Source organism: Oncorhynchus mykiss, chromosome 10 (genome assembly GCF_057628025.1).
Source record: "Oncorhynchus mykiss isolate SJ-2025 chromosome 10, ASM5762802v1, whole genome shotgun sequence".
Classification (NCBI taxonomy): Eukaryota; Metazoa; Chordata; class Actinopteri; order Salmoniformes; family Salmonidae; genus Oncorhynchus; species Oncorhynchus mykiss.
In genome coordinates, this window is record NC_143031.1 from 87,059,394 (window position 1) to 87,075,911 (window position 16,518).

General features: G+C 40.8%; 1 protein-coding gene across 1 annotated transcript in view; it reads left to right on the forward strand.

Moving 5' to 3' along the window:
• Window positions 1-2,705: 2,705 nt before the first annotated feature.
• Window positions 2,706-16,518, forward strand: part of chrna9a (cholinergic receptor, nicotinic, alpha 9a) — a 20,327-nt gene continuing 6,514 nt past the window's right edge. Inside the window, 6 exon segments of the mRNA NM_001124439.1 lie at window positions 2,706-2,969; window positions 4,458-4,603; window positions 6,640-6,794; window positions 10,598-10,778; window positions 12,013-12,229; window positions 16,335-16,469. Of these exon segments, the coding sequence (NP_001117911.1) occupies window positions 2,924-2,969; window positions 4,458-4,603; window positions 6,640-6,794; window positions 10,598-10,778; window positions 12,013-12,229; window positions 16,335-16,469 (880 nt within the window). The 5' untranslated portion in view covers window positions 2,706-2,923.

Genomic DNA, 16,518 nt, shown 5'->3' on the forward strand with positions numbered 1-16,518 from the left:
AAGAACGTTGAAAGTTTCTTCAAGTGCCGTCGCTAAAACCACCAAGCGCCATGATGAACCTGTCTCTCATGAGGACCACCACAGACCCAGAGTTACCTCTGCTCTCATGAGGACCACCACAGGAAAGACCCAGAGTTACCTCTGCTCTCATGAGGACCACCACAGGAAAGACCCAGAGTCCTCTGCTGAAACCACCAAGCGCCATGATGAAACTGGCTCTCATGAGGACCACCACAGACCCAGAGTTACCTCTGCTAAAACCACCAAGCGCCATGATGAAACTGGCTCTCATGAGGACCACCACAGACCCAGAGTTACCTCTGCTAAAACCACCAAGCGCCATGATGAAACTGGCTCTCATGAGGACCACCACAGACCCAGAGGTACCTCTGCTAAAACCACCAAGCGCCATGATGAAACTGGCTCTCATGAGGACCACCACAGACCCAGAGTTACCTCTGCTGAAACCACCAAGCGCCATGATGAACCTGTCTCTCATGAGGACCACCACAGACCCAGAGTTATCTCTGCTCTCATGAGGACCACCACAGACCCAGAGTTACCTCTGCTGCAGAGGATAAGTTCATTTGAGTTACCAGCCTCAGAAATTGCAGCCCAAATACATGCTTCACAGAGTTCAAGTAACCGACACATCTCAACGTCAACTGTTCAGAGGAGACTGAGCGAATCAGGCCTTCATGGTTGAATTGCTGCAAAGAAAACACTACTAAAGGACACCAATAATAAGAAGAGACTTGCTTGGGCCAAGAAACATGAGCAGTGGACATTAGACCGGTGGAAATCTGTCCTTTGGTCTGATGAGTCCAAACCGCCTTGTCTTGGTGAGATGCAGAGTAGGTGAAGAGATGATTTCAGCATGTGTGGTTCCCACTGTGATGCATGGAGGAGGAGGTGTTATGGTGTGGGGATGCTTTGCCGGTGACACTGTCTGTTATTTAGAATTCAAGGCACACTTAACCAGCTTAACCAGCATGGCTACCACAGCATTCTGCAGCGATACGCCATCCCATCTGGTTTGCGCTTAGTGGGACTATCATTTGTTTTTCAACAGGACAATGAACCAACACACCTCCAGGCTGTGTAAGGGCTATTTGACCAAGAAGGAGAGTGATGGAGTGCTGCATCAGATGACCTGGCCTCCACAATCACCCCGACCTTTTACCCAATTGAGAGGGTTTGGGATGAGTTGGACTGCTGAGTGAAGGAAAAGCAGCCAATAAGTGCTCAGCACATCTGGGGACTCCTTCAAGACTGTTGGAAACGCATTCCAGGTGAAGCTGGTTGAGAGAATGCCAAGAGTGTGGAAAGCTGTCATCAAGGCAAAGGATGGCTACTTTGAAAAATCTAAAATATATTTTGATATGCTTAATTTTTTTTTGGTTACTACATGATTCCATATTTCATAGTTTTGATGTCTTCACTATTATTGTAATATGCAAAATAATAAAGGAAAACCCTTGAATGAGGGTGTGTGTGTCCAAACTTCAGACTGTAAGTATTCAGACCCTTGAATGAGTAGGTGTGTCCAAACTTCGGACTGGTACTATAAGTATTCAGACCCTTTACTCAGTACTTTGTTGAAGTACCTTTGGCAGCGATTACAGCCTCGATTCTTCTTGGGTATGACGCTACAAGCTTGGCACACCTGTATTCGGGGAGTTTCTCCCATTCTTCTCTGCAGATCCTCTCAAGCTCTGTCAGGTTGGATGGGGAGCGTCGCTGCACAGCTATTTTCAAGTCTCCCTAGAGATGTTCGATCGGGTTCAAGTCCGGGCTCTGGCTGGGCCACTCAAGGACATTCAGAGATTTGTCCCGAAGTCACTCCTGTGTTGTCTTGCCTGTGTGCTTAAGGTCGTTGTGCTGTTGGAAGCTGAACCTTCACCCCAGTCTGAGGCCCTGAGTGCTCTGGAGCAGGTTTTCATCAAGGACCTCTCTGTACTTTGCTCCGTTCATCTTTGCCTCGATCCTGACTAGTCTCCCAGTCCCTACTGCTGAAAACCATCCCCACAGCATGATGCTACCATCACCATGCTTCACCGTAGGGATGGTGCCAGGTTTCCTCCAGACGTGACGCTTGGCATTCAGGCCAAGTAGTTTAATCTTGGTTTCATCAGACCAGAGAATTTAGTTTCTCATAGGCTTGAGAGTCCTTTAGGTGCCTTTTGGCAAACTCCAAGAGGGCTGTCGTGCCTTTTACTGAGGAGTGGCTTCCGCCCGGGGTCTGAATGCTTTCCGAGTGCACTGTGTGTAGTGCTCTTTGATACCCCTGTTGTCCTGTCTGATCTAAGAGTTGTTCTCTGCCTGATTGACATCTGTCTCAGGGTGTGTGTGTGTAACACAGTAAGGCAGGGTGTGAGTGTGTGTGTGTGTGTGTGTTTGTCTTGGGGTGTGTGTCTGTGTTTCTTGGGGTGTGTATGGGCAGATAGACGTTCATGTATCTGGTTTCACGCTGTGTCCTTGTGCTACCTGATATCCCCAGCTCGTGTGTGTGTGTGTGTGTGTGTGTGTGTGTGTGTGTGTGTGTGTGTGAGATATCCTGGTTCAGTGACACAACGGAACACTAAAATAACGACCAGCGTAGCGTCAAGACTCTAGAACACAATGTCTACATTCTAGTGTTCTATCCAGAGTGTTCTATCTAGAGTGTTCTATCCAGAGTGTTCTATCTAGAGTGTTCTATCTAGAGTGTTCTATCTAGAGTGTTCTATCCAGAGTGTTCTATCCAGAGTGTTCTATCCAGAGTGTTCTGTGCAAAGTGTTCTATCTAGAGTGTTCTGTGCAGAGTGTTCTGTGGCTGGGCTGTGGATCACAATGGGACTCCATAGAAGAGGATTCTAACAAGGCCGTCTCTGTTATTTGCGAGTTGAATAATTGATCCGTTGGTTGGAGGCAGCAGGGCAACATGAAGACGGTGGTGCTACTGGCGTGGATCAGCTGCTGGATCGATGGTGAGAGAACCTCTACCATGTTGTTAATTAGTATTATAGATAAATGGTGAACCTCTACCATGTTGTTGATTAGTATTATAGATACATGGTGAGAGAACCTCTGTCATGTTGTTAATTAGTATTATAGATAAATGGTGAGAGAACCTCTGTCATGTTGTTAATTAGTATTATAGAAAAATGGTGAGAGAACCTCTATCATGTTGTTAATTAGTATTATAGATAAATGGTGAACCTCTACCATGTTGTTAATTAGTATTATAGATAAATGGTGAGAGAACCTCTATCATGTTAATTAGTATTATAGATAAATGGTGAGAGAACCTCTGTCAGGTTAATTAGTATTATAGATAAATGGTGAGAGAACCTCTATCATGTTAATTAGTATTATAGATAAATGGTGAGAGAACATCTATCATGTTAATTAGCATTATAAATAAATGGTGAGAGAACCTCTATCATGTTAATTAGTATTATAGATAAATGGTGAGAGAACCTCTATCATGTTAATTCGTATTATAGATAAATGGTGAGAGAACCTCTATCATGTTAATTAGCATTATAAATAAATGGTGAGAGAACCTCTATCATGTTAATTAGCATTATAGATAAATGGTGAGAGAACCTCTATCATGTTAATTAGTATTATAGATAAATGGTGAGAGAACCTCTATCATGTTAATTAGTATTATAGATAAATGGTGAGAGAACCTCTATCATGTTGTTAATTAGTGTTATAGATAAATGGTGAGAGAACCTCTATCATGTTAATTCGTATTATAGATAAATGGTGAGAGAACCTCTATCATGTTAATTAGCATTATAAATAAATGGTGAGAGAACCTCTATCATGTTAATTAGCATTATAGATAAATGGTGAGAGAACCTCTATCATGTTAATTAGTATTATAGATAAATGGTGAGAGAACCTCTATCATGTTAATTCGTATTATAGATAAATGGTGAGAGAACCTCTATCATGTTAATTAGTATTATAGATAAATGGTGAGAGAACCTCTATCATGTTAATTAGTATTATAGATAAATGGTGAGAGAACCTCTATCATGTTGTTAATTAGTATTATAGATAAATGGTGAGAGAACCTCTATCATGTTAATTAGTATTATAGATAAATGGTGAGAGAACCTCTATCATGTTGTTAATTAGTGTTATAGATAAATGGTGAGAGAACCTCTATCATGTTGTTAATTAGTGTTATAGATAAATGGTGAGAGAACCTATATCATGTTAAGTAGTATTATAGATCAATAATTCCTCCCTCTCCCCCCCCTCTCTCCCCCCTCCCTCTCCCCCATCCCATCCCCCCTCTACCCATCCCCTCCCTCCCCCTTCTCCCTCCCTCCCCCCTCCCTCTCCCCCATCCCATCCCCTCTCACCCTTCTCCCTTCCTCCCCCTCCCCCTCCCCCATCCCTCCTCTCCCCCCCCTACCCTCCCTCTCTCCCCTCCCTCCCCTCCCCCCTCCCTCCAGTATGTACCAGTGCCCAGGGTCGTTATGCCCAGAAGCTGCTTAACGACCTGATGGAAAATTACTCCAGTGCCCTGAGACCAGTAGAGGACACGGACAAGACCCTGAATGTCACACTACAGATCACCCTGTCTCAGATCAAAGATATGGTGAGGACTCACTATAGACCATCACCCTGTCTCAGATCAAAGATATGGTGAGGACTCACTATAGACCATCACCCTGTCTCAGATCAAAGGTATGGTGAGGACTCACTATAGACCATCACCCTGTCTCACTACAGACCATCACCCTGTCTCACTACAGACCATCACCCTGTCTCAGATCAAAGATATGGTGAGGACTCACTATAGACCATCACCCTGTCTCAGATCAAAGATATGGTGAGGACTCACTATAGACCATCACCCTGTCTCAGATCAAAGATATGGTGAGGACTCACTATAGACCATCACCCTGTCTCAGATCAAAGATATGGTGAGGACTCACTATAGACCATCACCCTGTCTCAGATCAAAGATATGGTGAGGACTCACTATAGACCATCACCCTGTCTCACTATAGACCAGTAGAGGACACGGACAAGACCCTGAACGTCACACTACAGATCACCCTGTCTCAGATCAAAGATATGGTGAGGACTCACTATAGACCATCACCCTGTCTCAGATCAAAGATATGGTGAGGATTCACTATAGACCATCACCCTGTCTCACTATGGACCAGTAGAGGACACGGACAAGACCCTGAACGTCACACTACAGATCACCCTGTCTCAGATCAAAGATATGGTGAGGACTCACTATAGACCATCACCCTGTCTCAGATCAAAGATATGGTGAGGATTCACTATAGACCATCACCCTGTCTCACGACAGACCATCACCCTGTCTCAGATCAAAGATATGGTGAGGACTCACTATACACCATCACCCTGTCTCACTACAGACCATCACCCTGTCTCACTACAGACCATCACCCTGTCTCAGATCAAAGATATGGTGAGGACTCACTATAGACCATCACCCTGTCTCACTATAGACCATCACCCTGTCTCAGATCAAAGATATGGTGAGGACTCACTATAGACCATCACCCTGTCTCACTATAGACCATCACCCTGTCTCAGATCAAAGATATGGTGAGGACTCACTACAGACCATCACCCTGTCTCAGATCAAAGATATGGTGAGGACTCACTATAGACCATCACCGTGTCTCACTACAGACCATCACCCTGTCTCACTACAGACCATCACCCTGTCTCAGATCAAAGATATGGTGAGGACTCACTATAGACCATCACCCTGTCTGAGATCAAAGATATGGTGAGGACTCACTATAGACCATCACCCTGTCTCAGATCAAAGATATGGTGAGGACTCACTATAGACCATCACCGTGTCTCACTACAGACCATCACCCTGTCTCACTACAGACCATCACCCTGTCTCAGATCAAAGATATGGTGAGGACTCACTATAGACCATCACCCTGTCTCAGATCAAAGATATGGTGAGGACTCACTATAGACCATCACCCTGTCTCAGATCAAAGATATGGTGAGGACTCACTAGAGTGCAGGGCTCCCCGACCCTGTTTCTAGTGTACTGCAGGACTCTCTCTCCAACCCTGTTCCTGGGTTACTGCAGGACTCTCTCTCCAACCCTGTTCCTGGGTTACTGCAGGACTCTCTCTCCAACCCTGTTCCTGGGTTACTGCAGGACTCTCTCTCCAACACTGTTCCTGGGTTACTGCAGGACTCTCTTTCCAACCCTGTTCCTGGGTTACTGCAGGACTCTCTCTCCAACCCTGTTCCTGGGTTACTGCAGGACTCTCTCTCCAACCCTGTTCCTGGGTTACTGCAGGACTCTCTCTCCAACCCTGTTCCTGGGTTACTGCAGGACTCTCTCTCCAACCCTGTTCCTGGGTTACTGCAGGACTCTCTCTCCAACCCTGTTCCTGGGTTACTGCAGGACTCTCTCTCCAACCCTGTTCCTGGGTTACTGCATCTATGTAATTTGTGCAATGTATTTTTAATGTCTCTAGAGGGCAGCAGTGGATCGTAATGTAGCTATAACAATGTTAGTCAAATAAACAGGATGTCAAGGTTCATCTGTCCTGACGTCTTACGTGTGTGCGTGTGTGTGTGTGTGTGTGTGTGTGTGTGTGTGTGTGTGTCCAGGACGAGAGGAACCAGGTGTTGACTACCTACCTGTGGATCCGTCAGACGTGGTTCGATGCGTACCTGAAGTGGGATAAAGAGGAATACGATGGACTGGAGGTTATCCGCATCCCCAGTAACCTGGTCTGGAGACCTGACATAGTGCTCTATAACAAGTCAGTCTGGATCTCTGTCTCTCTGTGGAGACCTGACATAGTGCTTCATAACAAGTCATTCTGGATCTCTGTCTCTCTGTGGAGACCTGACATAGTGCTCTATAACAAGTCAGTCTCTGTCTCTCTGTGGAGACCTGACATAGTGCTCTATAACAAGTCAGTCTGGATGTCTCTGTGGAGACCTGACATAGTGCTCTATAACAAGTCAGTCTGGATGTCTCTGTTGAGACCTGACATAGTGCTTTATAACAAGTCAGTCTGGATCTCTGTCTCTCTGTGGAGACCTGACATAGTGCTTTATAACAAGTCAGTCTGGATCTCTGTCTCTCTGTGGAGACCTGACATAGTGCTCTATAACAAGTCAGTCTGGATCTCTGTCTCTCTGTGGAGACCTGACATAGTGCTCTATAACAAGTCAGTCTGGATCTCTCTCTGTGGAGACCTGACATAGTGCTCTATAACAAGTCAGTCTGGATCTCTCTGTGGAGACCTGACATAGTGCTCTATAACAAGTCAGTCTGGATCTCTCTGTGGAGACCTGACATAGTGCTCTATAACAAGTCAGTCTCTGTCTCTCTGTGGAGACCTGACATAGTGCTTTATAACAAGTCAGTCTGGGTCTCTGTCTCTCTGTGGAGACCTGACATAGTGCTTTATAACGAGTCAGTCTGGATCACTGTCTCTCTGTCTCTGTGGAGACCTGACATAGTGCTTTATAACGAGTCAGTCTGGATCTCTCTCATTCTGTGGAGACCTGACATAGTGCTTTATAACAAGTCAGTCTATATACCTCTCTATATACCTCTCCATATACCTCTCTGTATCTCTATATACCTCTCTGTGTCTATATATACCTCTCTGTATCTCTATATACAACTCTGTGTCTCTATATACCTCTCTATATACCTCTCTATATACCTCTCTGTGTCTCTATACACCTCTCTATATACCTATCTGTGTCTCTATATACCTCTCTATGTCTCTATATACCTCTCTATGTCTCTATATACCTCTCTATATACCTCTCTTTGTCTCTATATACCTCTCTATACACCTCTCTATATACCTATCTGTGTCTCTATATACCTCTCTATGTCTCTATATACCTCTCTATGTCTCTATATACCTCTCTATATACCTCTCTGTGTCTCTATATACCTCTCTTTGTCTCTATATACCTCTCTATGTCTCTATATACCTCTCTATATACCTATCTTTGTCTCTATATATCTCTATGTGTCTCTATATACCTCTCTATATACCTCTCTGTGTCTCTATATACCTCTCTATATACCTCTCTGGGTCTCTGTCTCTCTGTGGAGACCTGACATAGTGCTTTATAACAAGTCAGTCTGGATCTCTGTCTCTCTGTGGAGACCTGACATAGTGCTTTATAACAAGTCAGTCTGGATCTCTCTCTGTGGAGACCTGACATAGTGCTCTATAACAAGTCAGTCTGGGTCTCTCTCTGTGGAGACCTGACATAGTGCTTTATAACAAGTCAGTCTGGATCTCTCTGTGGAGACCTGACATAGTGCTTTATAACAAGTCAGTCTGGATCTCTCTGTGGAGACCTGACATAGTGCTCTATAACAAGTCAGTCTGGATCTCTGTCTCTCTGTGGAGACCTGACATAGTGCTCTATAATAAGTCAGTCTGGATCTCTGTCTCTCTGTGGAGACCTGACATAGTGCTTTATAATAAGTCAGTCTGGATCTCTGTCTCTCTGTGGAGACCTGACATAGTGCTTTATAACAAGTCAGTCTGGATCTCTCTCTGTGGAGACCTGACATAGTGCTCTATAACAAGACAGTCTGGATCTCTCTGTGGAGACCTGACATAGTGCTCTATAACAAGTCAGTCTGGATCTCTCTGTGGAGACCTGACATAGTGCTCTATAACAAGTCAGTCTCTGTCTCTCTGTGGAGACCTGACATAGTGCTTTATAACAAGTCAGTCTGGGTCTCTGTCTCTCTGTGGAGACCTGACATAGTGCTTTATAACGAGTCAGTCTGGATCACTGTCTCTCTGTCTCTGTGGAGACCTGACATAGTGCTTTATAACGAGTCAGTCTGGATCTCTCTCATTCTGTGGAGACCTGACATAGTGCTTTATAACAAGTCAGTCTATATACCTCTCTATATACCTCTCCATATACCTCTCTGTATCTCTATATACCTCTCTGTGTCTATATATACCTCTCTATGTCTCTATATACCTCTCTGTGTCTATATATACCTCTCTATATCTCTATACACAACTCTGTGTCTCTATATACCTCTCTATATCTCTATATACCTCTCTGTGTCTATATATACCTCTCTATGTCTCTATATACCTCTCTGTATCTCTATATACAACTCTGTGTCTCTATATACCTCTCTGTATCTCTATATACCTCTCTGTGTCTATATATACCTCTCTATGTCTCTATATACCTCTCTGTATCTCTATATACAACTCTGTGTCTCTATATACCTCTCTATATACCTCTCTGTATCTCTATATACCTCTTTGTGTCTCTATATACCTCTCTATATACCTCTCTGTGTCTCTATATACCTCTCTATATACCTCTCCGTGTCTCTATATACCTCTCTGTCTCTATATACCTCTCTATATACCTCTCTATATACCTCTCTGTCTCTATATACCTCTTTATATACCTCTCTGTGTCTCTATATACCTCTCTATATACCTCTCTGTGTCTCTATACACCTCTCTATATACCTCTCTGTGTCTCTATATACCTCTCTATGTCTCTATATACCTCTCTATGTCTCTATATACCTCTCTATGTCTCTATATACCTCTCTATATACCTCTCTTTGTCTCAATATACCTCTCTATATACCTCTCTGTGTCTCTATATACCTCTCTGTGTCTCTATATACCTCTCTGTGTCTCTATATACCTCTCTTTGTCTCTATATACCTCTCTTTGTCTCTATATACCTCTCTTTGTCTCTATATACCTCTCTTTGTCTCTATATACCTCTCTTTGTCTCTATATACCTCTCTATGTCTCTATATACCTCTCTATGTCTCTATATACCTCTCTATATACCTCTCTTTGTCTCAATATACCTCTCTATATACCTCTCTGTGTCTCTATATACCTCTCTGTGTCTCTATATACCTCTCTGTGTCTCTATATACCTCTCTTTGTCTCTATATACCTCTCTTTGTCTCTATATACCTCTCTTTGTCTCTATATACCTCTCTATGTCTCTATATACCTCGCTATATACCTATCTGTGTCTCTATATATCTCTATGTGTCTCTATATACCTCTCTATATACCTCTCTGTGTCTCTATATACCTCTCTATATATCTCTCTGTGTCTCTATATACCTCTCTATATACCTCTCTATATACCTCTCTATATACCTCTCTGTGTCTCTATATACCTCTCTATATACCTCTCTGTGTCTCTATATACCTCTCTATATACCTCTCTATGTGTATATTTATACTGGGTGTGTCTCTATGTGTCTCTGTGTTTGTCTGTGTGTCTCTGAGTGTGTCTCTGTGTGTCTGTGTCTCTGTGTGTCTCTGTTTGTCTGTGTGTGTCCGTTTGTCTCTGTGTGTGTCTCTGTGTGTCTGTGGGTGTCTGTTTGTCTCTGTGTGTATCTGTGTCTCTGTGTGTCTCTGTGTGTCTCTCTGTGTCTCTCTGTGTCTGTGTATCTCTGTGTTTCCGTTTGTCTCTGTGTGTGTCTGTGTGTCTCCGTGCGTCTGTATGTCTCTGTGTCTGTGTGTCTCTGTGTGTGTGTGTCTCTGTGTGTCTCTGTCTCTGTGTGTAGGGCTGATGAGGAAGCATCTGGTCCAGCAGACACCAACGTGGTGTTACGTTACAATGGAGAGATAACCTGGGACATGCCGGCCATCACCAAGAGCTCCTGTGTTGTGGACGTCTCCTACTTTCCCTTCGACTGGCAGTGGTGTAACCTCACGTTTGGGTCCTGGACATACAACGGCAACCAGGTCTGTCTGTCTGTCTGTCTGCCTGTCTGTCTGTCTGTCTGTCTGTCTGTCTGTCTGTCTGTCTGTCTGTCTGTCTACACACACACACACATAAAGAGGCATTTACAGTTGAAGTCGGAAGTTTACATACACCTTAGCCAAATACATTTAAACTCAGTTTTTCACAATCACCACTTTATTTTATATATTTATATATATATAAAATAAAGTGGTGATTGTGAAAAACTGAGTTTTTATATATATAACATATATATGTTTGGTATAATACACACGTTGCTAAATTTCTTAAAAACTGAATAATTTCAGCCAGAAGAGACATTGGCAACACAGGAAGGGACATTGGCAACACAGGAAGAGACATTGGCAACACAGGAAGGGACATTGGCAACACAGGAACAGACATTGGCAACACAGGAAGAGACATTGGCAACACAGGAAGGGACATTGGCAACACAGGAACAGACATTGGCAACACAGGAAGAGACATTGGCAACACAGGAAGGGACATTGGCAACACAGGAACAGACATTGTGTGTGTGTGTGTATACTGTGTGTGTATGATTGTGTGTGTGTGTATACTGTAAGTGTGTATACTGTGTCTCCAGGTGGACGTTGCCACGGGAATGGACAGTCTGTATACTGTAAGTGTGTATGGTGTGTGTGTGTGTGTGTGTGTGTGTGTGTGTGTGTGTGTGTGTGTATACTGTGTGTGTATGATTGTGTGTGTGTGTATACTGTAAGTGTGTATACTGTGTCTCCAGGTGGACGTTACCACGGGGATGGACAGTCTGTGTACTGTAAGTGTGTATACTGTGTCTCCAGGTGGACATTGCCATGGGGATGGACAGTCTGTATACTGTAAGTGTGTATACTGTGTCTCCAGGTGGACATTGCCATGGGGATGGACAGTCTGTATACTGTAAGTGTGTATACTGTGTCTCCAGGTGGACATTGCCATGGGGATGGACAGTCTGTATACTGTAAGTGTGTATACTGTGTGTGTATGATTGTGTGTGTGTGTATACTGTAAGTGTGTATACTGTGTCTCCAGGTGGACGTTGCCACGGGAATGGACAGTCTGTATACTGTAAGTGTGTATACTGTGTCTCCAGGTGGACATTGCCATGGGGATGGACAGTCTGTATACTGTAAGTGTGTATACTGTGTCTCCAGGTGGACGTTGCCACGGGGATGGACAGTCTGTATACTGTAAGTGTGTATACTGTGTCTCCAGGTGGACATTGCCATGGGGATGGACAGTGGGGACCTGTCGGACTTTGTGGAGAACGTGGAGTGGGAGTGTCACGGAATGCCGGCGGTCAGGAACGTCATCATGTACGGCTGCTGCTCAGACCCGTATCCTGACATCACCTACACCCTCCACCTGAAGAGACGGTCTCTCTTCTACATCTTCAACCTGCTGCTGCCCTGCTTCCTCATCTCCTTCCTAGGTACTGGTATCACCAGCATCATCATTATTAATATTCCTAGGTACTGGTTTCACCAGCATCATCATTATTAATATTCCTAGGTACTGGTATCACCAGCATCATCATTATTAATATTCCTAGGTACTGGTATCACCAGCATCATCATTATTAATATTCCTAGGTACTGGTATCACCAGCATCATCATTATTAACATTATTATTGTTGTTATTAATATTCCTAGGTACTGGTATCACCAGCATCATCATTATTAATATTATTATTGTTGTTATTAATATTCCTAGGTACTGGTTTCACCAGCATCATCATTATTAATATTCCCAGGTACTGGTATCACCAGCATCATCATTATTAATATTCATAGGTACTGGTATCACCAGCATCATCATTATTAATATTCCTAGGTACTGGTATCACCAGCATCATCATTATTAATATTCCTAGGTACTAGTATCACCAGCATCATCATTATTAACATTCCTAGGTACTGGTTTCACCAGCATCATCATTATTAATATTCCTAGGTACTGGTTTCACCAGCATCATCATTATTAATATTCCTAGGTACTGGTATCACCAGCATCATCATTATTAATATTCCTAGGTACTGGTTTCACCAGCATCATCATTATTAATATTCCTAGGTACTGGTATCACCAGCATCATCATTATTAATATTCATAGGTACTGGTATCACCAGCATCATCATTATTAATATTCCTAGGTACTGGTATCACCAGCATCATCATTATTAATATTCCTAGGTACTACTATCACCAGCATCATCATTATTAACATTCCTAGGTACTGGTTTCACCAGCATCATCATTATTAATATTCCTAGGTACTGGTTTCACCAGCATCATCATTATTAATATTCCTAGGTACTGGTTTCACCAGCATCATCATTATTAATATTCCTAGGTACTGGTATCACCAGCACCATCATTATTAATATTCCTAGGTACTGGTATCACCAGCACCATCATTATTAATATTCCTAGGTACTGGTATCACCAGCATCATCATTATTAATATTCCTAGGTACTGGTATCACCAGCATCATCATTATTAATATTCCTAGGTACTGGTATCACCAGCATCATCATTATTAATATTCCTAGGTACTGGTTTCACCAGCATCATCATTATTAATATTCCTAGGTACTGGTATCACCAGCATCATCATTATTAATATTCCTAGGTACTGGTATCACCAGCATCATCATTATTAATATTCCTAGGTACTGGTTTCACCAGCACCATCATTATTAATATTCCTAGGTACTGGTTTCACCAGCATCATCATTATTAATATTCCTAGGTACTGGTTTCACCAGCATCATCATTATTAATATTCCTAGGTACTGGTTTCACCAGCATCATCATTATTAATATTCCTAGGTACTGGTATCACCAGCATCATCATTATTAATATTCCTAGGTAATGGTATCACCAGCATCATCATTAATATTATTATTATTGTTGTTATTAATATTCCTAGGTACTGGTATCACCAGCACCATCATTATTAATATTATTATTGTTGTTATTAATATTCCTAGGTACTGGTTTCACCAGCATCATCATTATTAATATTCCTAGGTACTGGTATCACCAGCATCATCATTATTAATAGTCCTAGGTACTGGTATCACCAGCATCATCATTATTAATATTCCTAGGTACTGGTATCACCAGCATCATCATTATTAATATTCCTAGGTACTGGTATCACCAGCATCATCATTATTAATATTCCTAGGTACTGGTATCACCAGCATCATCATTATTAATATTCCTAGGTACTGGTATCACCAGCATCATCATTATTAATATTCCTAGGTACTGGTATCACCAGCATCATCATTATTAATATTCCTAGGTACTGGTATCACCAGCATCATCATTATTAATATTCCTAGGTACTGGTTTCACCAGCATCATCATTATTAATATTCCTAGGTACTGGTTTCACCAGCATCATCAGTATTAATATTCCTAGGTACTGGTTTCACCAGCATCATCATTATTAATATTCCTAGGTACTGGTATCACCAGCATCATCATTATTAATATTCCTAGGTACTGGTTTCACCAGCATCATCATTATTAATATTCCTAGGTACTGGTTTCACCAGCATCATCATTATTAACATTATTATTGTTGTTATTAATATTCCTAGTTACTGGTATCACCAGCATCATCATTATTAATATTCCTAGGTACTGGTATCACCAGCACCATCATTATTAACATTATTATTGTTGTTATTAATATTCCTAGGTACTGGTATCACCAGCATCATCAGTATTAACATTCCTAGGTACTGGTATCACCAGCATCATCATTATTAACATGATTATTGTTGTTATTAATATTCCTAGGTACTGGTATCACCAGCATCATCATTATTAACATTATTATTGTTGTTATTAGTATTCCTAGGTACTGGTATCACCAGCATCATCATTATTAACATTATTATTGTTGTTAATAATATTCCTAGGTACTGGTTTCACCAGCATCATCATCATTAATATTATTATTATTGTTGTTATTAATATTATTGTTGTTATTAATATTCCTAGGTACTGGTATCACCAGCATCATCAGTATTAACATTCCTAGGTACTGGTATCACCAGCATCATCATTATTAACATGATTATTGTTGTTATTAATATTCCTAGGTACTGGTATCACCAGCATCATCATTATTAACATTATTATTGTTGTTATTAGTATTCCTAGGTACTGGTATCACCAGCATCATCATTATTAACATTATTATTGTTGTTAATAATATTCCTAGGTACTGGTTTCACCAGCATCATCATCATTAATATTATTATTATTGTTGTTATTAATATTATTGTTGTTATTAATATTCCTAGGTACTGGTATCACCAGCATCATCAGTATTAACATTCCTAGGTACTGGTATCACCAGCATCATCATTATTAATATTGTTATTGTTGTTATTAATATTATTGTTGTTATTATTATTATTAGTATTATTATTATTGTTGTTATCATTATCATTATTATTATTATTGTTATTGTTATTATTATTATTATTGCTGTTATTGTTATTGTTATTATTATTATTATTGTTGTTGTTATTATTATTATTATTACTGTTATTGTTATTGTTGTTGTTATTATTAATATTATTGTTATTATTATTGTTATTATTGTTGTTGTTATTATTGTTATTGTTATTATTATTAGTATTATTATTGTTGTTTTTATTATTAATATTAATATTATTATTATTATTGTTATTATTGTTATTGTTATTATTGTTATTGTTATTATTATTATTATTGTTGTTGTTATTATTAATATTATTATTATTATTATTATTATTATTGTTATTGTTATTGTTGTTGTTATTGGTATTGTTATTATTGTTATTGTTATTATTATTATTATTGTTGTTATTATTAGTAATATTATTATTATTATTATTATTATTGTTATTATTGTTATTGATGTTATTATTGTTATTATTAATATTATTGTTATTATTGTCATTGTTATTATTATTATTATTGTTGTCATTATTGTTTCTTATTGTTATTATTATTGTTATTATTAGTGTTTGTATTATTAATAGTATTACTAGGAATAGTTATATTGGTATTAGTAATAGGAGAAAGCAGGCTTTGGGGCGATAGACCCCTCTATCCATCTCTATGGTACATTCATGTTGCTACAGCAGGCTTTGGGGCGATAGACCCCTCTATCCATCTCTATGGTACATTCATGTTGCTATAGCAGGCTTTGGGGCGGTAGACCCCTCTATCCATCTCTATGGTACATTCATGTTGCTACAGCAGGCTTTGGGACTATTAGACCCCTCTATCCATCTCTATAGTTCATGTTGCTATAGCAGGCTTTGGGGCGGTAGACCCCTCTATCCATCTCTATGGTACATTCATGTTGCCGTTGAGAGGAGATGCAGGATTCTGTGGTGACTGTTGTTTGTTCTGTTCTAGCTCATCTGGGTTTGTGGTTGTATTGTATTGTTTATTGTTGTTGTTTACATTGTACCGTTGGTCATATTATTTAATGCTGTTGTTTGTTTGTGTTGTTCTAGCTCCCCTGGGTTTCTACCTGCCCGCTGACTCAGGAGAGAAGGTTTCTCTGGGCGTGACAGTTCTACTGGCCCTCACTGTCTTCCAACTAATGGTGGCAGAGAGCATGCCTCCCTCAGAGAGTGTTCCCTATATAGGTGATAACATGATGCCTCCCTCTGAGAGTGTTCCCTATATAGGTGATAA